The sequence below is a fragment of the Danio aesculapii genome, unplaced genomic scaffold (assembly GCF_903798145.1).
Source record: "Danio aesculapii unplaced genomic scaffold, fDanAes4.1, whole genome shotgun sequence".
NCBI lineage: Eukaryota > Metazoa > Chordata > Actinopteri > Cypriniformes > Danionidae > Danio > Danio aesculapii.
The window spans coordinates 24,825-50,368 of NW_026613721.1; the positions used below are offsets into that span (position 1 = coordinate 24,825).

Sequence of the window (25,544 nt, forward strand, 5' to 3'; positions counted from 1 at the left end):
TAGACTTTAATGGTATAAATTCATGATTCAACACATCACTAGGGTTCGAAATGATGTTCCTTGCCAGCCTCGTTAGGTTCTTGTAATACTAATGGCCGTATAATTTCTCAGTAGGCTTTCCTATCTTTAAAGGGCACCTATGGTAAAAAAACTACTTTTCAAGCTGTTTGGACAGACATATGTGCATGTATGGTGTATAGACCGTCATATTGGGGTGATATAAGCACACCCAGTGCTTTTTTTTCAATTTAACAACATAAAAAACGGTGGACCAATTGGAGCGGTTTATTTACCAATTTACCAATTGGAGCAGAATATTGATTGACAGGCGCGTCATCATATCCTCAGTTTGTTGATTCACGTCTGCCATTTTCAGCGTGAGTCAAAGCGATATCACTAAAGGAACACCCTAGCTCTATATTTATATGCAAGGCTCATTGGGCTCAACACAAGATCAATATTCTCCACATTATCGCTCTAATCGGAATTATTGGTTGTATCTTTAGGTAGGTTTGCAAACATGTGTACTTCTCATTGAGTCTACCTTATACTTCAGCCGTTTGCATTTCTCGCGATCCCAGAAGCTCCCTGTGATCTTAACTAGCATGCGTTTTAGAATTCTAAACATAGGTTTCTATCAGGGTACACTCAAGTCGACGGCTGGGCGCCGCGGACCGCTGCAGAAACCTATGTTTAGAATTCAAAAATGCGTGGCGCAACGATTCGGGACACTTCATGTCTCTGCTGCGCCACAGAGAGTGTCTGGTGTGCCGTGTCGCGGCTTCGAGTGGCGCATCCGGTGCCTCAGTCAAAGTTAATTCAGTGTGCGTGGTTATTAGTTTCTGTGTACAAGCTCGGCACTTGAAACTAGCACACAGTTGGCTGTAAAACTGTACAAAGACACAAATGATTTTGTACTCTCTGCTTGGTCTGTGTCAGAGTCGTACATGTACAACTGATTGCTGCACCTCTCACTCCTGCTCCTTCTCTGTCTGCCTGTCAGACTCTGTTGCAAACGCAGAGCGGGTGAGCTCATGGCCCCGCCCCCTTGTTACGTTGGCAGGAAGCCGAAACTAATCTACATGTGAATCAACACACCCATAAATCAGCAAACTGTGAACACGCCCCCAACATGACACTTTTTAACACATTATAATAAAAAATCTGAATTGTGTTTTAAACTGAACCTAAACTGGCACACTAATATTAATATTAAATCATAAAAAAGAGGTAAACTATGTGCCCTTTAAACAGATTTTAATCTGGTCCAGTTTCCAAATTATAATATAAAGATAATTTTTTATGTTTAGAAGAAGATCAGTTTACCTCAGAGGCACAACTCCAGCTACAGTTTTCAGCATAAACAACATGTTAATACTTTCTATGAGAAGCTATAAAACTAGATATTTGTGTATATACAGTATGTTAAATTATTCAGTAATCTAAGCCAAAACTGAAAATAATTTATCAAAATGACTTAAGATCACGATGCAAACATTTGTACAAATATTTAATAAGAGGAAAAATTAAGATAATAATACATTTTATATTAATTATTAAATTTTAAATAAAGATTTTAACCATTCAATTTTTTCTCGCGAAAACGGAAATGCTTGAAGTTTCTGCCAACCCGACTCTTCACCATAACTTTTCAATCCAGATGGATGGAGCAACCATCACTGCATCCAAAATGGTAAAAAGCCTTGGAGTAACGATCGATGACCAACTAAACTTCTCTGACCACATTTCTAGAACTGCTCGATCTTGCAGATTCGCACTCTACAACATCAGAAAGGTCCGACCCTTCCTATCTGAACATACAGCTCAACTCATTGTTCAAGCTCTTGTTCTCTCCAAACTGGATTATTGCAACTTTCTACTAGCCGGGCTTCCAGCTAACTCTATCAAACCTCTTCAGCTGCTTCAGAACGCAGCAGCACGAGTGGTCTTTGATGAACCCAAAAGAGCACATGTCACTCCGCTACTCACACGTTTGCACTGGCTGCCAGTTGCTGCCCGCATCAAATTCAAAGCTCTGATGTTTGCTTACAAAGTGACCTCTGGCTTTGCTCCTTATCTGCTCTCACTTCTGCAGATATATGTACCCTCCAGAAACTTGCGTTCTGTGAATGAACGTCGCCTCGTGGTTCCATCCCAAAGAGGGAAGAAATCACTTTCCCGAACTCTCACATTCAATCTGCCCAGTGGGTGGAATGAACTCCCTAACTACATCAGAACAGCAGAGTCACTTGCTGTCTTCAAGAAACGACTAAAAACTCGACTATTTAGTCTCCACTTTCCTTCCTAATCTTTAACTGCCTCTCTGGCTATACCACTAACTGTACTCTCTCTCTCTCAAAAAAAAAAAATAATAATAATAATTTTTCTAATGCTTTGCTTCTTAGACTACACACCTGAAACTTGTCTATAGCACTTATTCACTGCTGTGTAAATTGCTTCCTTGTCCTCATTTGTAAGTCGCTTTGGATAATTTTGTCGTTTTATTACAGTAAATGTATTATCTGTCTATTTCGAAAGTTGTTAGATGACCAAACTCTTATTTTAATGAATATAGCTGTTTAATAAAACCGTTTTAATTAAATGCACCAAAATATATTGTCTTCATTCACTGATAAATGGATAAAAATGTAGTTTTCAAAATCAAAGTTTTCCTCTTGCCACACATAAGCAAATGCTAGATGTTCTTGGTCTGATGTGACGTCTGTGTTTTTGTCTCATATGCAGGTTTGTAATAATAATAAGAACTGTCACTGTGAGGCTCAGTGGGCTCCTCCGTTCTGTGATAAAACCGGGTTTGGAGGCAGTCTGGACAGCGGCCCGATGAGACCAACAGGTATAAAACACACATCTGTGACTCTTCTAATAAACTTAAAAATGGTGTGTGAGTGTGTGTATACTTGTTTTTATATCACAGTGGGAACTTAACCCTGAATGCACACAGACTCATAGGACATTGTGTTACTGTGGGGGCTCAAATTGATCAGAATCAGAATCAGTTTTATTGCCAAGTGTGCTTCACACACACAAGGAATTTGTTTTGGCTACAGAAGCTTCCAGTGTACATAAAGTGACAAGTGACAACACAAAATTAATATGAAAATAAAATAAAAATGATAAACATTAAACAGATGCGGTTAGTCAAGAAACCTGGATGTTGAGTTGTATGTACGGATTGTTATAAATATACAGGTTATAAGTGTACAAGTGTGAATGTAGAAGGTATTGCATTGTATATTGATATAAGGTGCTGTGTACAAGTGCGTATGATAAAGTTTTGCACATATTTATTGCACAGTAGGGGAATATTTAACTGTTCATAAGGTAGACAGCCTGAGGAAAGAAACTTTTCCTGTGTCTGGCTGTTTTTGTGCTTGGTGCTCTGAAGCGCCGACCAGACGGTAACAGTTCGAACAGGTAGTGTGCTGGGTGTGAGGAGTCCAGAGTGATTTTGCGAGCCCTTTTACTCACTCTGGAAGAGTACAGTTCTTGAAGTGTAGGAAGGGTTGTGCCAGTGATTCGTTCAGCAGTCCGCACTATTAGCTGTAGTCTACGGAGGTCGGGTTTGGCAGCTGAGCCGAACCAGACGGTGATTGAAGTGCAGAGGATGGATTGGATGACAGCTGAGTAGAACTGTACGAGCAGCTCCTGTGGCAGGTTGAACTTCCTCAGCTGACGAAGGAAGTACAGTCTCTGCTGGGCTTTCTTCACAATAGAGTCTATGTGAGTGTCCCACTTCAGATCCTGAGAGATGGTGGTGCCCAGGAACCTGAATGACTCTACTGCAGCCACAGTGCTGTTCATGATGGTGATTGGGGGGAGTGCAAGGGGGTTTCTCCTGAGGTCCACTATCATCTCCACAGTTTTGAGCGTGTTCAGCTCCAGGTTGTTGTATCTGCACCATAACGCCAGCCGCTCCACCTCTTGTCTGTATGCGGACTCGTCACCGTTCTGGATGAGGCCGATAACAGTAGTGTCGTCTGCAAACTTAATGAGTTTGATGACCCCATAGATGATCCCATGGGTAAACATGCTTATGAATCACACAGTATTTTGAAAATGTAAAAGTGCAGATTGTTTTGTGTGAGGGTTGAATTTAGAGTAAATGTAGGAGAAGATGTGGTTTGTATAGAAGACGCATCATTATGTCAATGAGAGTCCCCACTGAGATATAGGAACAAGTCTCTGTGTGTGTGTGTTTGTCACATAGCAGGACACAAATGTTACTGTCATTGCTAGTTTTTATTTATTTTATTTTAAATGTTTTGCCGATTTGTTCTGAGTCGTAATAGATATGCACCAGGGATGGCCAAACTCGGTCCTGGGGGGCCAGTGTCCTGCATAGCTCCAGCTTCCTTCAACACACCTATCTGGAGGTTTCTAGTATACCTAGAAATAGATTGAAAGTGATTAGCTGGTTCAAGTGTGTCTAATTGGAGTTGAAGTTAAACTTTGCAGGACACCAGCCCTCCAGGACTGAGTTTGGGCACTCAGATGTACACCATTCACCACACACACACTGAATACACACAATATTAATAGTACTAAAAATAGCAGCTATACCTCTTCCTATTAAAATTCAGCACATCAATAACACGAGGAAGAAAGTGTGCATTACGACATGGGTATGACACCAGTATTACAAGGAGATAGCGAATTATGAGGACATTGCTGATCTCCCCATTGTTCACAAGCCGTACGAATCATACAGAATGAGTGTTTTTTAGAAAGTAAAACTACACAGTTTCCTGTAAGGATTAGGATTGGGGTAGGGCGATAGATTATACGGTCTGTGAGGTGTAAAAACAATGCAAACTTTTGAAATGTCCCCACTAATCACAAAAACAATCCTGTGTGCATGTGTTGATATAATGCAGACAGCAGCAGCGTGACGGTGGGGATCCTGGTGGCGTTTCTGTGTCTGGTGTGTGTTGGAATAATCGCGTGTATTAAGAGAAAAACTCTGCTCAGTCTGTTCTTCAGCAATAAGAAGAACACCATCGAGAAACTGAGGTATCAAAGCAACACACTTAAAGGAAGCTATCAGTTTGAAGAGACATAGGATGTTCCTTTCCTTTCCTTTCCTTTCCTTTGCTTTGCTTTGCTTTGCTTTGCTTTGCTTTGCTTTCCTTTACATCCCTTTCCATTCCTTTACTTTCCATTACTTTTCTCTACTTCTCTTTGCTTCACTTTCCTTTCCTTTCATCTCTATGTCTTTTGTTTCCTTCCCTTCCCTTCCCCCCCTTACTTCCCTTTTCTTTACTTCCCTTTACTTTCATTTCCTTCCCTTCCCTTTTCTTCTTTCTTTTTTTTACCTTTCCTTTCTTTTCATTTCCTTCCCTTCCCTTCCATTCCCTTCCCTTCCCTTCCCTTTCCTTTCCCTTCCTTTCCTGTCGTTTTGTTTCTTTCCCTTCCCTTCCCTTCCCTTTCGTTTCGTTTAGTTTCTTTCCCTTCCCTTTCCTTTCCTTTCCTTTCGTTTCCTTTCCTTCCCTTCCCTTCCCTTCCCTTGCCTTGCCTTGCCTTGCCTTGCCTTGCCTTGCCTTGCCTTGCCTTGCCTTGCCTTGCCTTGCCTTGCCTTGCCTTTCCTCTCCTTCCCTTCCCTTGCCTTTCCTCTCCTTGCCTTCCCTTGCCTTCCCTTGCCTTCCCTTTCCTTTCGTTTCCTTCCATTTCGTTTCCTTCCCCTTCGTTTTGTTTCCTCTATTTCCTTTACTTCCCTTTTCTTTCTTTTCGTTTCTTTTCCTTACTTCCTTTTCCTTTTGCTTTCCTTCCTTTTCTTTTTTCTTTTTATTTCCTTACCTTTCCTTTACTTTATTTCCCTTTACTTTTACTTTTACTTTACTTTACTTTACTTTACTTTACTTTACTTTACTTTACTTTACTTTACTTTACTTTACTTTACTTTACTTGCTTTGCTTTCCTTTCCTTTCCTTTCCTTTCCTTTCCTTTCCTTTCCTTTCCTTTCCTTTCCTTTCCTTTCCTTTCCTTTCCTTTCCACTCCTTTGCTTTCCATTCCTTTTCTTTACTTTACTTCTCTTTGCTTCACTTTCCTTTCCTCCCCTTTCATCTCCTTTTCATTTGTTTCCTTTCCTTTCCCTTACTTTATTTTCCTTTCCTTCCCTTCCTTCCCTTTTCTTTCCTTCCCTTTCCTTTAATTTCCTTCCCTTCCCTTCCATTTACTTTACTTTACTTTACTTTACTTTACTTTACTTTACTTTACTTTACTTTACTTTACTTTACTTTACTTTTCTTTTCTTTACTTTACTTTTACTTTACTTTACTTTACTTCACTTTCCTTAACTTCCCTTCATTTCACTTCACTTCACTTCACTTCACTTCACTTCACTTTACTTTACTTTACTTTACTTTACTTTACTTTACTTTACTTCACTTCACTTTCCTTAACTTCCCTTCACTTCACTTCACTTCACTTCACTTTACTTTACTTTACTTTACTTTACTTTACTTTACTTTACTTTACTTCACTTAACTTTCCTTAACTTCCCTTCACTTCACTTCACTTCACTTCACTTCACTTCACTTCACTTTTCTTAACTTCTTTACTTTACTTTACTTTACTTTACTTTATTTCCTCTAGAAGTTCATGATGCAGTGTTCATGACCGCTTTCTTTCATATCTTTCTCTGATCTAAATTAAACACTCTCTTTGTTATTGTGGGGAATGTTGTATGCAAATGAGCTGGATTGTGATTGGCTAATCTCTGTTCTTCAATAAAGCACTACAGTCTGGTATTGGAATTAAAAACATAATTTTCTCCATTTGGAAATTGATTAACAATAAATCATTAACCTTTAACCCTTAAAAAGCCCTGGAGTGCTGCTATTATTTTCTTTGTCATAAAAGTTTAAAGGTGTTATAATAACCCCTTATTATAACACCTTTAAACTTTTATGACAAAGAAAATAATAGTATTGTAATCAAAGGGTGGCACGGTGGCTCAGTGGTCAGCACTGTTGCCTCACAACAAGAGGGTTGCTGGTTCGAGTCCCAGCTGGGTCAGCTGGCATATCTGTGTGGACTTTACATGTTCTCCCCGTGTTGGCGTGGGTTTCCTCCAGGTGCTTCTGTTTCCCCCACAGTCCAAACACATGCGCTAAAGGAGAATCGCATAAACTAAATTGGCCGTAGTGTATGAGTGTGAATGAGTGTGTATAGATGTTTCCCAGTACTGGGTGCAGCTGAAAAGGCATCTGCTGTGTAAAACATATGCTGGAATAGGTGGCGGTTCATTCCGCTGTGGCGACCTCTGAAATAAAGACTAAGCCGAAGGAAAAGGAATGAATATTGTAATCAAAGTCAATTAAGTCACCAAATATGGTTCTTCTCCCAATAAAGGGTTAAAAACACATTCGTCCAGCCAGTTTAGTACCAATAGAGCACTTTAGCTCCAGGTAGGGAACCTATGGCTCAGGAGCCACATGTGGCTCTTGAACCAAAAATATGAGGCTCTCCAGCTGTATTTACTTTACTTTACTTTACTTTACTTTTACTTTACTTTACTTTACTTTACTTTACTTTACTTTACTTTACTTTACTTTACTTTACTTTACTTTACTTTACTTTACTTTACTTTACTTCACTTCACTTCACTTCACTTCACTTTACTTTTACTTTTACTTTTACTTTACTTTACTTTTACTTTTACTTTACTTTACTTTTACTTTACTTTTACTTTACTTTACTTTACTTTACTTTACTTTTACTTTACTTTATTTTTCTTTACTTCTCTTTACTTCACTTCACTTCACTTCACTTTACTTTTACTTTTACTTTTACTTTACTTTACTTTACTTTTACTTTACTTTACTTTACTTTACTTTACTTTACTTTACTTTACTTTTACTTTACTTTACTTTTACTTTACTTTACTTTTACTTTACTTTACTTTACTTTACTTTACTTTTACTTTACTTTACTTTACTTTACTTTACTTTACTTTACTTTACTTCAATTTACTTCACTTCACTTCACTTTACTTTTACTTTTACTTTACTTTACTTTTACTTTACTTTACTTTACTTTTACTTTTACTTTACTTTACTTTACTTTTACTTTTACTTTACTTTACTTTTACTTTACTTTTACTTTACTTTACTTTACTTTTACTTTTACTTTACTTTACTTTACTTTACTTTACTTCACTTCACTTCACTTCACTTCACTTTACTTTTACTTTTACTTTTACTTTACTTTTACTTTTACTTTACTTTACTTTTAGTTTTACTTTACTTTACTTTACTTTACTTTACTTTTACTTTACTTTATTTTTCTTTACTTCTCTTTACTTCACTTCACTTCACTTCACTTTACTTTACTTTACTTTTACTTTTACTTTACTTTACTTTTACTTTACTTTACTTTACTTTACTTTTACTTTACTTTACTTTTACTTTACTTTACTTTTACTTTACTTTACTTTACTTTACTTTACTTTTACTTTTACTTTACTTCACTTTACTTCACTTCACTTTACTTTTACTTTTACTTTTACTTTACTTTACTTTTACTTTACTTTACTTTACTTTTACTTTACTTTTACTTTACTTTACTTTACTTTACTTTACTTTTACTTTACTTTATTTTTCTTTACTTCTCTTTACTTCACTTCACTTCACTTCACTTTACTTTACTTTTACTTTTACTTTACTTTACTTTACTTTACTTTACTTTACTTTTACTTTTACTTTACTTTACTTTACTTTACTTCACTTTACTTTTACTTTTACTTTACTTTACTTTACTTTACTTTACTTTACTTTACTTTACTTTTACTTTACTTTACTTTTACTTTACTTTATTTTTCTTTACTTCACTTCACTTCACTTTACTTTACTTTTACTTTTACTTTACTTTACTTTACTTTTACTTTTACTTTTACTTTACTTTACTTTACTTTTACTTTACTTTTACTTTACTTTACTTTACTTTACTTTACTTTACTTTACTTTACTTTACTTTACTTTACTTTACTTTTACATTTACTTTTACTTTACTTTACTTTACTTTACTTCACTTCACTTCACTTCACTTTATTTTATTTTACTTTACTTTACTTTTACTTTACTTTTACTTTTACTTTACTTTACTTTACTTTTTATTGTATATTTTTACAGCAAAATGAATAATAATAAGAATAAAAGGACATTTCAACCAGTGCTCATGTGCAGCGCTGTGGATAAACTAAAATCAGACACCAATTAAGGGTATGCAACTTGCATATCCTAGTTAACCCTGCGCACGTAAATTCAAACAGCATTCGTGAGTGTTGATGGCTAAAAGAAAAGATTCTATAAATTATCCTTTCTTAATACATGGACTTGTGATGCTTATATATATCCCAAATGGCTCTTTAAAAAACTGCATTTGCCAAAACAAATCAGAAACGGCTCTTTGCTGAAAAAAAGGTTCCCGACTCCTGATCCAGGGGTTAAAAAATGACATTAAAATGTTATTTTTTTTAATATTGGAAATATTAAATAACTCAAAAAATACCTCCAGTGTGGCTTTAAAAAGGGGACGGACACTATTGAACTCTGTGGCCTGTTGCTAAATTCTGAATATGCATTAATATGTAAATGTGGGTTTATTTTCATAAGATTATGATCCTTTCCAAACCATGCATGTCATTTATTCAGTCAGAAAACTGTATTACATTGATAATACTGCATCATCTTACATGGTGTGCTCTCTTTTACTGTTTTCCTGCAGATCAGTGGGACCAAACAGACTCAACAGTCCAGCTCACACACTTTCCTCCAATCAAACACACTCCACATACAGAACGTCTCCTCAACGCCACACTGCAGCTTTACCACAGACTGCCAGCATTTACCAGGTGTGTGTGGCTCATTTGCATATTCATATATCACGCATGCCCTCACGCACTAAAAAAATAAATGTCTATAAATGAGAAGTTTTCCATATTTTGATTCTTTTTGTTTATGCTTCTGCTTTTGAATTGCATTATGGGATCTTGATTTTTCTTTCAGCAACTTTTAACCTCGAAAAGTTGTGAAAAAATGACGTTCATGAACATTTTTAATAGTTTAAATGAGCGATATCACACAAGTAGCAGTGTGATTTGGCTGTACATCGGCTCTGGTGGGAGGAGTGTGTTGGCTTGAGGAAGCAGGCCGGGTGCCTTAGTGTCCCACCAATGATGATATACAGCCACATCGCACTGCTATGAGTGTGATATTGCGTTTATACAACAGTTTGATGGCATAATCATGTACACGGAAAGTTTTTGAAACATGGAGAGTCTCAAAACCCTTTTGTAAGAGGAACTACTTTCTTCCACCATTCATTCACGTCTGCAGCTGACGTCAGAACAGCAGAAACCATTGCTCACTCACTAGTGTCACTTTAGAGCGAGTGTTTGAATGATTCTCTAGTGTAATGTCTAAAGTGATGACAAAACAGCTGATTTTGCTCACATTTTAAGATTAAAAGGCTGAACGACATGAAATGCCATCAGTCTACAGAGATTTCCCAGTATTTCTCTGTTGCAATCAGGATATCACAATATTACTATGGTATAAATACAGCACTACAACCATAGACTGTAAAATATATGGATGTAGCATCCGTGACGTCACCCATAGGTTTCTGAAGAGCGCAAAAGAAGCTACAAGTAGGCGCGGCCAACTGTCTCCATTTTGTTCACGCGTCATCGCACCCACGGCGGGATACCAAACAAGGGCAAAGAGGCGGAGAGTGAGCGGAGCTACAGACACCTGCTGGCACTTTGCTTAGACCTGGCAGACAGACTTTACTTTGGGAGAAACGCTTGATACTGTATTACCTGCGACTCGTTTGTGTTCTGACCACATGTGCTTGGCTGTACACTATATCAATAAAGTGTTTAGACTTTTAAAAACACTGTAGTAATACATTGAGCCACTAAGCATTGTTCTTATGACGTTTTTCAACAGGAGGAAAACGCGAAATACATCCAAACACTTCAAATATAGTCTGTGTTAGTAAATGCAGGACTATTGATGAACTCCAGCATAACACTGTATGACAACGCTTCAGATGACTGTTTTATAGCCTACAGCTAATCAATCTGTCACATTATGGAGTGCTTTACAGCCCTAAAGAACATTATAAATTATAAATGATCTTAAATAAAACACACACATTTATAGAGATGGTGTATAAGTATATAACTTTACTCACATGGGAAACGAGGCCACGTGAATGGTTTGTGAGCACAATTAAGTGCACACAGCATCCCATATCATCTGATAATTGTAAGAAATAAGTCCAAAAGGCAGCTGACTGTGTAAAGCCACATAAAACAACACATAAATACGATGAATATGCCGAGATCAGTGGCTAATCTGCCGGATTCAGCTGAGGTGAAGTGACGGCGACCAGCGAGACCTAGCTGTCACTCAAGTGGCCACGCCCTTAATTATGCAAACTTAATATAACCTAATATAAAGGAAATGGATGAGTTATAAAAAATTCACCCCCCTCACAGTTGTCATGGAGGGTAATAATAGCTATATGAACCAAAATCGTTCTTTGTACCAGGCTGTAAACACCTTTTTTTCTGCTGTAAAGTTGGCCATTCTAACAGTGGGCTCAATTGCAGTTTGCTCTATTATGGAGCCAGGACTAGCGGAATTTTGATGAATTGCAGTTTCAGTTACTTCCGTATTGGCTTCCTGAGCGAGAGCGGGAGGTTGCCGCTTGACTACAACACACAAAAGAGAGAGGCCGACTTAGAAAGCCATTTACCTGTTTTATAATGATTTGATCAGCTGTAGTTTAAAATTACACCGTTTCTCTTCTAAAGGCTTATTATGCGGTTTCTGTTGCCATCTTGTGGATGAACATCGTCAACCATCTCTGTTCAAAGACAGGCTAATGGCCGCCGACGCGTTGTGTCTCAGAAGTTATAGATATTTAAAATAGGCACTATCCTTATCAATAAACTCCATAGTTGTAATATAAACAACTACATTCTTGCCTAAAAAGCCTCAAAAGTACATTATGTTGTCCAACAGCAGCAATATTTGTCAAAATGTAGAGTGTCCTCTGCTTGTTGCTGCATGTGGGCGGAGTAATACACAAGGGTGAAAGGTGAAGAGGCTGGACGAGTGCTGTTACCGGCAGAATTTCGCACAGCATGTTGTATAAAGTGCTATTTTGTCTGGGTTGGTGTTGTATATTACGCTACAAAAACCTTGTAATAATCTGCCAGTACGTTCGGTCATTTTACAGATTTATTTCTCTATGTATTATTTCATCTACATTATATTATTTTAAATGACTAAAATGTTAATAAAAGTCACTTTGTTCAATTGTAGAGTTGAATTTTCAACATCAAAATCAACAGAGCAGAGATCGACATCCCAGAATGCAATTCACCACTGTAAATAAAGGGGAAGCACTTGTGAATCACAGTGTGCAGTTGAAGTCAGAATTATTCGCCCTCCTCTGAATTTTTGTTTCTCTTTCAAATATTTCCCAAATGATGTTTAACAGATTCAGGAATTTTTCGCAGTATTTCCTACAATATTTTTTTCTTCTGGAGAAAGTCTTCATGCATTGATATTTCAGATATCTAGAGATTTGTTTAATGAAATCGGCAGTGAAGGCGAAGTGAGCATTCGGTATTTGAAAGCTGCTCTTTAGCTGTCAAACCACACAGCAGCAATTCACTAAAATCCCAGACGCCTGTCAGACGGATGGATCGGGGATGCATTTGTGATCTCAGGGTTGTTGCTGAGTAAAGCAGTTTAGATCTGTGATTAGAGGATGTGCAGAGAATCACAGCTTACCCCTGTGGAGAGAGAGAGAGAGAGAGAGAGAGAGAGAGAGAGAGAGAGAGAGAGAGAGAGAGAGAAAGAAAGAGAGAGAGAGAGAGAGAGAGAGAGAGAGAGAGAGAGAGATTTTCAACAAAACTTTGGTCTGGGGTCGCCACAGTGGAATGAACCGCCAACTTATCCAGCATATGTTTTACGCAGAGGATGCCCTTCCAGCTGCAACCCATCACTGGGAAACACCCACACACTCTCATTCACTCACATACACTACGGAGAATTTAGCCTACCCGATTCACCTGTACCGCATGTCTTTGGACTTATGAGGGGAAAACGGAGCACCCGGAGGAAACCCACGCGAACATGGGGAGAACAGGCAAACTCCACACAGAAACGCCAACTGACCCAGCCGACCTTCTTGCTGTGAGGCAAACGTTCTACTCACTGTGCCACCGTGCTGCCCCGTATTTTTGTTTAGTCTTTTCCAATTTTACAGAATGTAAAACTGACATTAAATATAATGAACTGATTAAAATTCTAACTATTGTTGAATATCAAATATATTTTTTAATAATTAAATAATTGAATCGTGTTCAATCTAAAAAAAAATCTAAAAACGACCGGGGACAGCGTGGTGGTGCAGTGGGTAACACTGTCACCTCACAGCAAAAAGGTCGCTGATTCAAGCCTCGGCTGGGTCATTTGGCACAGTTTTTGTGGAGTTTGCATGTTCTCCATTCAAAAATGCCCCTCAACGCATAAAGCGCATTCGGTGTGATTGCCCCCTAAGTTGGCGGTTCATTCCGCTGTGGTGACTCCTGATTAATAAAGAGACTAAGCCGAAAAAGAAAATGACTGAATGAATGAGAAATGAAAATGAATGACTGACCAACTGGAAAAACAAACTAAAGCTAAGTTTTTATTTTTATAATAATTATTAAATAATAATAATTTAAGCGATTATTTGTTAATAATTAACGTTAATACCAGTATGTAATAGTCTAAATAATTCTAATAGTAATAATTATGGGTTATTTGTGTCTCCTTTTTGTGAAGACAAAATAAATAAATTTTTGTGAAAAATGAATTAGATTTTAATTTAGTTTGATTTTAAACATTTCATGGTAGATTTTTGCTTGATTAATTATTTAATATCATAAAATAACAATGTAAAGAATTATATTAATTAAATTGTGTAATGTTAAAAATAGATTTTTTAAATATAAATTATGAATCTTATGTACATTTTTATAATTATCATAAAATAATATATTTTTTAATTAAAAAAATTCACAAAAATCTATATTTTTTATAATAATTAAAGCTAATATTAGAATAAAATAGTACAAATTATACAAATAATAACGGTTCTTTTGTGCCTTTCTTTAAACATTTAATTTAATTTTAATGTAGTTTCATTTTAAACATTTGATGCAAGAAGTCAAATGCATTTAATATGAGTAAATGAAGACTGAACTTTCATGTTTTTGCTTGAGTTGTTTCCTTAAGCACTCACTTCTGTGTTGATATGTGTGTGTGTCTGTGTATTTGTGTGTTTCTGCAGCCTCGGTCTCCTCTGCAACCGGTGGACTCTGTCCTGCCGTCCCACACTCTGCGGCGTCTGCCTCAGTGCCCTGCGCTCCACCTCTCCCACCCGCTGCCACTGACGCCAGCACACACACACCCGTCTCCAGCCAGAGCCGCTCCACACACATACACAAAGACTCCCTCTCCAGCAGCTCCATCCATCCACGGCCCGGCCTGCCACAACGTCTGCAGGATCGCCATGGTGAGAAAACATGCCAGCTGCAAACACTACACGCGCAAAACTATGTGATTTGGGGGTTGGAAGTGGTTGCCCGGGGTGTTGCTATGTACTGTTAAGGCATTGTGTGTGTTTTTATTGTAGTTGTTAGGGTGTTCTAAATGAACAGGTCAGTAGGTGGCTGCTAAAGTGTTCTGTGTGGTTTCTAGGGTCTTGATAGTTGGTTGCTAGGGTGTTCTATGTGGTTTCTAGGTAGTTGCTAAATGTTCTGGATAGTTGTTAAAGCATTAAGTGGTTGCTAGGATGTTCTGTGTTGTTTCTTTGGCATTGCTAGTTTGTTGAAAAGATGGTTTGGATGGTTGTTAGAGCATTAGGAGGTTGCTAAATGTTCTGGATGGTTGTTAGAGCAGTGGGTGGTTGCTAGGGTGTTATGTGTTGTGCTGAGTCGTTGCTAAAATGTTGTTATTTGGTTGCTAGGGTGTTCTATATGGTTTCTAGGCTGATGCTAAATGTTCTAGATGGTCGTTAGACCATTAGGTGGTTGCTAGGATGTCTTGTGTTCTGAATGGTTGCTAGAGTGTTGTTAAGTGGTTGCTAGGGTGTTCTGTGTGGTTTCTAGGTGGTTGCAAAAATGTTCTGGATTGTTGTTAGAACCTTAGGTGGTTGCTAGGGTGTTCTGTGTTATTCTGAATGATTCCAAGAGTGTTGTTACATGGTTGCTAGCATGTTCTGTCTGGTTTCTAGAAAGTTGCTAGATGGTTACTAAATGTTCTGGATGGTTGTTAGGGCATTAGGGGTTCTGGGTAGTTTCTATGGTGTTGCTATGTTGTTGCGGTTGCTAAGATGTTGTTGATGGTTATTAGGCCTTTATGTAGTTGCTAGGGTGTCTCTTGTTCTGAGTTGTTGCTAGAGTTTTGTTAAGGGGTTGATATGGTGTACTGTGTGGATTCTAGGGTGTTTTAGGTGGTTGCTAAAATTCTGGTTCTGGATGGGTGTTAGAGCATTAGATGGTTGCTAGGGGGTTCAATGTTGTTCTGAATGGTTGCTAGAGTGTTGTTAGGTGGTTGCTAGGGTGTTCTGTGTAGTTTCTATGGCATTGTTAGGTGGTTGCTGAGATTTACTGGATGGATGTTAGGGCATTAGGTGTTCTGTTTGGTTCTAGGTTATTGTTTGGCCATTGCTCAAGTATTCTCTGTAGATTTAGATGTTGACAGTGTGTTGTTAGTTGGTTGCTAGGGTGTTCTGCATGGTTTAGGCGATTGCTAGCTTGGTTTTTGGAGCATTAAGTAGTTGCTTGGGTGTCATGTCTTCTGAATATTCACTAGAGTGTTGTCAGGTGGTTGGTAAGGTTTTCTGCATGGTTTCTAGGGTGAAACCATGGGGGCTTGGGGGCTGCTGAAGTGTTCTGGGTAGTTTTGAGTGTTAGGTGATTGCTGGTGTGTTCTTTGTGGTCCTGGTTATTGCTTAGCCATTGTTAGGGTATCCTAGGGGGCTCTGAATGGTTGCTAGAGTGTTGTTAGGTGGTTGCTAAGATACTTGGTGTGGATGTTAGAATGTTAGTTGATTTCTGGGCTGTTCTATATGGTTCTATGTTATTGCATTGGCATTTAGGGTATTTTAGGTAGTCTTGGTTCCTAGTCTGCTGTTAGGTGTTTGCTATGATGTTCTGCTTGGTTTCTAGGGTGTTGCTGAGGGCTTGTTTTGGATATGAGGTTGTTGGGTGATTGTTAAGGTGTTCTCTTTGGCTGTAAGTTGTTATTTGGGCATTGCTGAGGTATTCTGTTGTGGCTGTTTGGGATGGATTTTAGAGTGTTGTTAAGTTATTCCAGGTGGTTGCTTTGATATAATTTGGTTGTTGTTTGGTGGTTGCTAGGCTTTTTAAGGTGATTGCTAGTGTGTTCTCGGTTGTTGTTTGGGCATTGCTAGATTATTCAGTGTCTTTCTGAATGGTTACTAAGGTATTGCCTGGTTGTGTTGGTGGGTTTTTGCTTGGCCATTGTTAGGGTATCCTAGGTGGCTCTGAATGGTTGCTAGAGTGTTGTTAGGTGGATGCTAAGATATTTGGTGTGAATGGTAGAACGTTAGTTTGTTGCTAGGCTGTTCTGTGTGGCCTTATGTTATTGCATTGGCATTTAGGGTATTTTAGATAGCCTGGTTGCTGGTCTGCTGTTAGGTGTTTTTGCTATGGTGTTCTGCTTGGTTTCCAGGATGTTGCTGGGAGCTTGTTTTGGATGTGAGGGTGTTGAGTGACTGTTAATGTGTTCTCTTTGGCTGTAAGTTGTTTTTAGAGCATTATTGGGGTATTCTGTTGTGGCTGTTTGGGATGGATTTTAGAGTGTTGCTAAGTTATTCCAGGTGGATACTATGGTATACTTTGGTCATTGTTTGGTGGTTGCTAGGCTTTTAGGGTGATTGCTAGGGTGTCTCTGTGGTTCTCGGTTGTTGTTTGGGCATTGCTAGGTTAAGGTATTGCCTGGTTGTATTGGTGGGTATTGCTTAGCCATTGTTAGGGTACCCTAGGTGGCTCTGAATGGTTGCTAGAGTGTTGTTAGGTGGTTGCTAAGGTATTTGGTGTGGATGGTAGAACGTTAGTTGAATGTTAGGCTCTTCTGTATGGTTTTATGTTATTGCATTGGCATTTAGGGTATTTTAGGTAGTTTTGATTCCTAGTCTGCTGTTAGGTGTTTTTGCTTTGGTGTTCTGTTTGGTTTCTAGGGTGTTGCAGGTGGCTTGTTTGGGATGTGAGGGAGTTGGGTGATTGTTAATGTGTTCTCTTTGGCTGTAAGTTGTTGTTTGGGCATGGCTGGGATGTTGATGGTGGCTTGTTTTGGATGTTAGGGTGTTGGGTGATTGTTAGTGTGTTCTCTTTGGCTGTAAGTTGTTATTTGAGCATTACTGGGGCATTCTGTTGCGGCTGTTTGGGATGGATTTAGTGTTGCTAAGTTATTCCAGGAGGTTGCTTTAATATAATTCATAGTGATTCTGAATAGTTACCAAGGTATTGCCAAGTTGTGTTCGTGGGTTATTGCTTGGCTGTTGTTAGGGTACCCTAGGTGGCTCTGAATGGTTGCTAAAGTGTTGTAGGGTGGTTGCTAAGATATTTGGTGTGGATGTTAGAACGTTGGTTGCTAGGCTGTTCTGTATGGTTCTATGTTATTGCATTGCCATTTAGGGTATTTAGTATTTACTCCTAGTCTGCTGTTAAGTGCTAAGTTATTCCAGGTGGTTGCTATGGTATTATTTTGTAGTTGGTTGGTGGTTGCTAGGCTTTTGAGATGATTGCTAGGGTGTTCTCTATGATTCTCGGTTGTTGTTTGGGCATTGCTAGATTATTCAGACTGATTCTGAATGGTTACTAAGGTATTGCCTGGTTGTGTTGGTAGGGTTTTCTTGGGTCATTTCTAGGGTATTGTGAGGTTGCCAAGTTGTTCCTGGTGGTACAGAGTGGTTGCTAGGTTACTTTCAGGTGGCTGCTTGGGAATTTGCAGTGGTTGCTAGAGGATTGCTAGGTTATAATGAGCTTTTGATAGATTGTTCCTAGTGATACTGGGTGGTTGCTGGGAAGATCTGGGTGTTGCTAGAGCATTTTGGGTAACTGATAGTCGACTGCTAATGTTTTCTTGTGTCCTTTGATAACTTTTATCATCGTACTGTATATGTGAAAATCATTAGTCTGAGGAACACAATAGCACAGCCGGTTTGATTCTTACAGCTGGGGGTTTGTTCAGATCAATAACTTTGAACCAATAGCGTTATTAAAAATAACAACGAACACACTTCTCTACAAGCCAGCATGTATATTGTACTTTTATGAATTCCTTTCTTTTTTATCGTTCTCCATTCCCCCCCCAGTGTTGCAATGGTGAGCTCGAACTCATTTTTAGAGCACACTGTGATATTTTCTGATAGTTTTACAGTTTAATGTTGGAGCTCCAGTGGTGTGAACGGGCCTCTTTCATTAGACCTCTGTGTCGTATTAAAGCTCGAGTGTGTTCAGAGAGTCATGCAATCCAAAGAAAAGGCAGCATGAAGCATCTGGCCAAACTATAAAGACTGAGTCCATCAGAACTGGTTTGACGTGGCTTAAAATAGTCGGATTGACAAACTCACTGTCACAAAGCATTGCTGCAGGCTATATTTTATTCATTGACTTTTGTGACATTTGGAAATGAGTAATATTTAACTCCTAATGCAATTTTGGATGTTCATTTCGGGGCTTTCCTCTGTGTGTATTTACATGTGATTAATTGGATTCATCGATTTACATTCTTAAATAGGGCTATCAGTGTTGACATCCAATTAATTCATGTTAAAGAGATAGTTCACCCAAAGAAATTATTTTACTCACTATTTACTCTTCCTTAAGTGGTTTCCAGAAGTGTTTTTATTCTGTTAAACACTAAGTACAATAATTCGAAGAAAGCTGAAAACCCATTGACTTTCATTGTAGAAAGAAAAAAAATACTATGAAAGTCAGTGGTTACAGGGTTCCAACATTTTTCAAAATATCTTCTTTTTGTTCAGCACAAGAGAAAACTTTGAATCAAGTAAAGGACGAGTAAATAGTGACATAATTTTCCTTTTTGGGGGAACTATCCCTTTAAATGTTAGTGCCTGTCAAGATGATGATGATGATGATGAGCAGCAGGTTGTCATTAGATCAGGACAGATGAGTGGGTCACATGACCTCTGGAGAGAGTGATCATGCAGCAGATATAGTATAGAAGCAATCAGATGATGAGCTGCTGCTGCCCTCTGCTGGAGAAATAATGCTGACCACGTTCTTCAAAAACACAATATTGCTTTAAGGTTTCTAAAACTCATCAGGAGAAGATTTATGACTGACTCTATTGCAGACTTTATTATTTCGCCAGTTGTTGTGTTAAAGTAAACTTGATTATCTTTTTCTTTAGCGCTGTTTTCTGAGAGCACTTTAGATTCAGCTTGGGCTGATTCACAGATTCTAGCAATAGTTATTGCTCTTTCCAGTGTAAGCCCTTCTTCTTGCAACAGTTTATCTCTCAACCGTCTAAGTGCACATTTCTCTACGAGTTGATCTCGCATCATGTCATTTTCTAAAGCGCCGAACTCGCATGATTTTGCCAGTTCCCTTAATGCATTCACAAATGCGTCAATTGTTTCATCATTTAGTTGAGATCTCAGTCTGAATTTGTGTCTTTCAAGCACAACATTTTTCCGTGGAGTACAGTAAGCGTCCAGGGCAGCTACAGTTTCTGTAAATGTCTGTTTAGGTCCAGGGAGGTTTGCAAAAATCCTCTGCACAGGTGCACCAATGCAATGCAAAAATGTAGCACGTCTTACCGCATCAGCAGCGTTGATTGTTCCGCTGGCCAGCTCAAAAAAACTGTAAGAGTCTTTCCATGTTTTGTATTCCGCATACAAATCCGAAGCTCCGAGGTTCAATGAAATAGGCGGTGATAACTGTGCCTGAGCCACATGTGCTGGCGGCGCTTGTGCCCGTGCAGCAGCGTCGTTTTCCATGTCAGGACCGCCCGTTTATCCTATCTTCCAAGATTAAATGATAATCGTAGTCGATCTGTGAAGTGTTCATCCTCGTCGCCATTTATGTTGTATTGTTGAATTCAATAATCATCAGACTTTAATCAGGTACTTAACTGTTTTATTAACAACTCTCAACTTAGCGCTTCCATGTCTGATCTCTAACTCTCGTCTCTCAAGTCTCGCTCTTCTCGCGATATCACTATACTACACCAGTCACCAAAATGTCACAATTAGGATCAAAGCCTAAAAGGGTCAGTTTCAATGAGTTATAAAACATTATTTGTGTGGTATTTTGAGCTGAAACTTCACACACACACACACACACACACACACACACACTCTAGAGCAGGGGTCACCAATCTCGGTCCTGGAGGGCTAGTGTCCCTGCAGGGTTTAGCTCCAATTTGCCTCAACACACCTGGCTGAGTGTTTCAAGTATACCTAGTAAGACCTTGATTAGCTTATTCAGGTATGTTCGATTAGGGTTGGAGCTAAAATCTGCAGGACACCGGCCCTCCAGGAACAAGTTTGGGGACCCCTGCTCTAGAGACATCGGAAACTTATTCTACATCTTGTAAAAAGGGGCATAATAGGTCACATTTAAGATGTTATAATTGACTCGTGAAATCGATCTGTTGAATTATTAGACAATAATGCACACTCTGCCTCACAGTGTGGCCTGATCACCACAAGTGTGCATTATTTACTAATAATTCAACAGCCTGTCACCAATTATTACTCATTTCAATTATGGAAATGGATCTTTAGCAGTTTTAAGCTGCGGTCACACTGCACTTTTCTCCCCATAGACTTCCATACATATTAATCTGGGGTCGCCACAGCGGAATGAACCACCAACATATCCAGCACATGTTTTACGCAGCGGATGTTTTATTCCAGCTGCAACCCATCTCTGAGAAAACATCCATACACACTCATTCACACTCATACACTACGGTCAATTTTAGCCTACCCAATTCACCTGTACCACATGTCTTTCGACTGTGGGTGAAACCGGATCACCTGGAGAAAACCCACAGGAATGCAGGGAGAACATGCAAACTCCACACAGAAAAGCAACTGACCCAGCCGAGGCTCGAACCAGCGGCCTTCTTGCTGTGAGGCGACAGCACTACCTATTGCACCACTGCATCTCTGTATCTCCCCATAGACTTCCAGTCATAGGCAAATCATATCACATGACTGCGTAAGATCAACCGAGGGTCAAAACATGACCTCTCTGGACAGAAATTCAAAATATGGACCAATCGCATGCTTTGTTAAATGTCTAATCATCTTTAACTCCGCCCCTTTTCGTAGCGACATACTACCGAATGTCGCATGCTCAAACTCCCACTAGAGTTTGAGCATGTAGTACTGTAGTACGGCGCTGCAAAAAAGGGCGGAGTTAAACAAGATCATTCTGTAGTACTGCGAAATGTTGTTTTGATCTTCGATTGGTCTCACGCAGTCATGTGATGCGATTTCACAGGTCAGAGTTCACCAAGCTTGAACTCAGAGCAACGAACTGCGAAAATTGACGCACAAACTTGCGTTTCCAGTCTGACGCATTCACGTGCATATGAATGGAAGTCTATGGGGAGAAAAGTCCAGTGTGACCGCAGCTTTAGTGAATAGGTTTTCCATTTGGTTTCATTATTGTTTTGAAAATGTAGATTACAATATAAAAGAGCTCATTTGTCGTGGTGTTTGTGTATCATGTTTTCTGAATGAATGTTTAATCCGTGCAGGCGTTTGAGAAGCCCAGTCCTCCTCAGAAACCTCTTCCTGCGGATCCTCTGGGTCGAGTGATGAGAAACCCATCCAACATCAGACTCCCTGCACCAGTCCCCAAATCAGCCGTCCCACGACCTGCTCCACCACAGCCCTGCAGGTGCACACACACACACACAAATGTCCCCACAAGGTCAGCTTCGTTGTTGCAAAAATAAACAAATTTTCACATCTTCCATTTGTTTTGAACACATATCCACCAAGGTTCAATTGTAAAGATGATTTCTCTTTATTAATGTTTACCTATTTTTCATGATATACAGTTATTATCACCCCTGTGTATTTTTGCCCCAATTTCTGTTTATTGAAAGATTTTTTAAACACATTTCTAAACATAATAAATTTAATAACTGATTTCTTTTATCTTTGGCATGCTGACAGCACATAGTATTTGACTAAATATTTTTCAAGATACTAGTATTCAGCTTAAAGTGACATTTAAAGCATACCTGCCAACATTCGGATCATAAAATCTGGGAGATGTCGCATGCTGAGGCGACAGCACTACCTACTGCACCACTGCGTCTCCCCATAGACTTCCATTCATACGCAAATCGTATCACATGACTACGTAAGACCAACCAAGGGTCAAAACATCACTGGACAGAAATTCAAAATATGGACCAATCGCATGCTTTGTTAAATGTCTAATCATCTTTAACTCCGCCCCTTTTCGCAGCGACATACTACAGAATGTCGCATGCTCAAACTCACACTAAAGTTTGAGCATGCGACATTCTGTAGTACGGCGCTGCAAAAAGGGGCGGAGTTAAACAAGATTATCCTGTAGTACTGCGAAATGTTGTTTTGATCTTCGATTGGTCTCACGCAATCATGTGATGCGATTTTACAGGTCAGAGTTCACCAAGCTTTCGAAAATTGACGCACAAACTTGCATTTCCGGTCTGACGCATTCACGTGCATATGAATGGAAGTCTATGGGGAGAAAAGTCCAGTGTGACATCTGGGAGATTTTATCCGGGGGTGCGCGAACTGAAGAACTGGGGAGCAGGTATGAAGATGGTTGTTGCCTGTTGGGTTCGGTGCGCATGGGGACCATAGACTGTAAAATATATGGACGTAGCATCCGTGACGTCACTCATAGGTTTCTGAAAACTGCAAAAGAAGCTACAAGTAGGCGCGGCCAACCGTCGCCATTTTGTTCGCGCGTCATCGCACCCACGACGGGATACCAAACAAGGGCAAAGAGGCGGAGAGTGAGCGGAGCTACAGACACCTGCTGGCACTTTGCTTAGACCTGGCAGACAGACTTTACTTTGGGAGAAACGCTTGATACTTTATTACCTGCGACTCGTTTGTGTTCTGACCACATGTGCTTGGCTGTACACTATATCAATAAAGTGTTTAGACTTTTAAAAACACTGTAGTCATACATTGAGCCACTAAGCATTGTTCTTATGACGTTTTTCTACAAGAGGAAACGCAAATTACTTCCAAACACTTCAGATATAGTGTGTGTTAGTAAATGCAAGACTATTGATGAACTCCAGCATAACACTGTATGATAACGCTTCATATGACTGTTCTAGAGCCTACAGCTAATAAATCTGTCACATTCTGGAGTGCTTTACAGGTCTAAAGAAAAATATTAATGATAAATGATCTTAAATAAAACACACACATTTATAGAGATGGTATACAAGTATATAACTTTCCTCACATGGGAAACGAGGCCACATGAATGGTTTGTGAGCACAATTAAGTGCACACAGCATGCCATATCATCTGATAATTGTAAGAAATAAGTCCAAAAGGCAGCTGACTGTGTAAAGCCACATAAAACAACACAAAAATATGATGAATATGCCGAGATCAGTGGCTAATCTGCCGGATTCAACTGAGGTGAAGTGACGGTGACCAGCGAGACCTAGCTGTCACTCAAGTGGCCACGCCCTTAATTATGCAAACTTAATATAACCTAATATAAAGGAAATGGATGAGTTATAAAAAAATTCACCCCCCTCACAGTTGTCACGGAGGGTAATAATAGCTATATGAACCAAAATCGTTCTTTGTACCAGGCTGTAAACACCTTTTTTTCTGCTGTAAAGTTGGCCATTCTAACAGTGGGCTCAATTGCAATTTGCTCTATTATGGAGCCAGGACTAGCGGAATTTTGATGAATTGCAGTTTCAGTTACTTCCGTATTGGCTTCCCGAGGGAGAGCGGGAGGTTGCCGCTTGATGGGGACTAAACCAAAAAGCTGAGGGGGTGGGGGGCTTGGGGGGGGTATGGTGGAATTGCGTGAGTTTTCCGGGAGATGGGCAGGAGATCGGTCTGAAATACGGGAGACTCCCGTGAAAAACGGGAGTGTTGGCAGGTATGATTTAAAGGCTTAACTATAGGTTAATTAGGCAAGTTAGTGTAATAAGACAAGTTATTGTATAACGATGGTTTGTTCTGTAGACAACAAATATTGCTTAAGGGGGCTAATAATATTAACCTTAAAATGGAATAAAAATTTTAAAAACTGCTTTCATTCTAGCTGAAATAAAACTTTCTCCAGAAGAAAAAATATTATAGGAAATACTGTGGAAATACCTTGCTCTGTTAACATAATTTGGGAAATATTTTAAAAAGAAAAAAAATTGACAGGAGGGGGAATAATTCTGACTTCAGCTGTATGTGTTTCTCCAGACCTCCACCTAGACATCCAGTGACGCTCCCGAAGCCTCATCTCTCTGGCGGACTGAAGTTCAGCAGCTGAGAGTCAAAGCGTTTTAGTCCTGGAGAAACTGGCTTTTTGCACTATAAAGAAGCTGTTGATCCTGCGGAGGGCGACGTCTGACCCACGCTGCTCTCCTCCAAACGGTGCTACGAGTCCAGCTCAGGTACAGGTCACGCGTTATTTATGTCGCTTTCAGGCGTATTTATTTGAGCACAGTGCACTGTGGCCGACACGTTCTCAATCGGTGCTTCGCCACGATTATCTGACTGTCCTTCTGTTGTTGTTTTGAGGAAAAAAACCTGTTTATCTGTGAACGTCAAACAGTTTGTTTGGACGCTAAACTGGACTGGAAAGCAGATTTGGGAGTGCTTTACTTAGAGGTTTTGTCTTGTTTCTAGTCCAAATATCTAAAAACGCTTAAATCAAGAAGCATTTTCTAGACAACTAAAAACTATAGTCTTGTTTTCTGAAATAATGTCAAAATTAAGTGAGTTTTCCTTTAAAACAAGCAAAATAATCTGCCAATGGGGTAAGCAGAATAATCTTGTTTTTCATTTTGACATTTTGCTTACTCTATTTGCAGATTACACTCACCGGCCACTTTATTAGGTACACCTGTCCAACTGCTCATTAACGCAAATTTGTAATCAGCCAATCACATGGCAGCAACTCAAATGATCTGCTGCAGTTCAAATCGAGCATCAGAATGGGGACGAAAGGTGATTTAAGTCACTTTGAATGTGGCATGGTTGTTGGTGCCAGATGGGCTGGTCTGAGTATTTCAGAAACTACTGGGATTTTCACGCACAACCATCTCTAGGGTTTACAGAGAAAGGTCCAGAAAAGAGAAAATATCCAGTGAGCGGCAGTTCTGTGAGCGCAAATGCCTTGTTGATACCAGAGGTCAGAGGAGAATGGCCAGACTGGTTCCAGCTTATAGAAAGGCAACAGTAACTCAAA

The 25,544-nt window shown here is 39.2% G+C and overlaps 1 protein-coding gene across 1 annotated transcript in view; it reads left to right on the forward strand.

The window, feature by feature from the left end:
• The window catches only part of LOC130220251 (disintegrin and metalloproteinase domain-containing protein 12-like), a gene marked incomplete at its 5' end in the record, with an annotated part of 48,691 nt that extends 23,153 nt beyond the window's left edge, over nt 1–25,538 (forward strand). Inside the window, 6 exons of the mRNA XM_056452631.1 lie at nt 2,746–2,854; nt 4,896–5,031; nt 9,746–9,872; nt 14,378–14,602; nt 21,853–21,995; nt 24,554–25,538. Coding sequence (XP_056308606.1) covers nt 2,746–2,854; nt 4,896–5,031; nt 9,746–9,872; nt 14,378–14,602; nt 21,853–21,995; nt 24,554–24,623 — 810 coding nt within the window. The remainder of the gene's footprint in view (nt 1–2,745; nt 2,855–4,895; nt 5,032–9,745; nt 9,873–14,377; nt 14,603–21,852; nt 21,996–24,553) is intronic.
• Nucleotides 25,539–25,544: the final 6 nt, after the last annotated feature.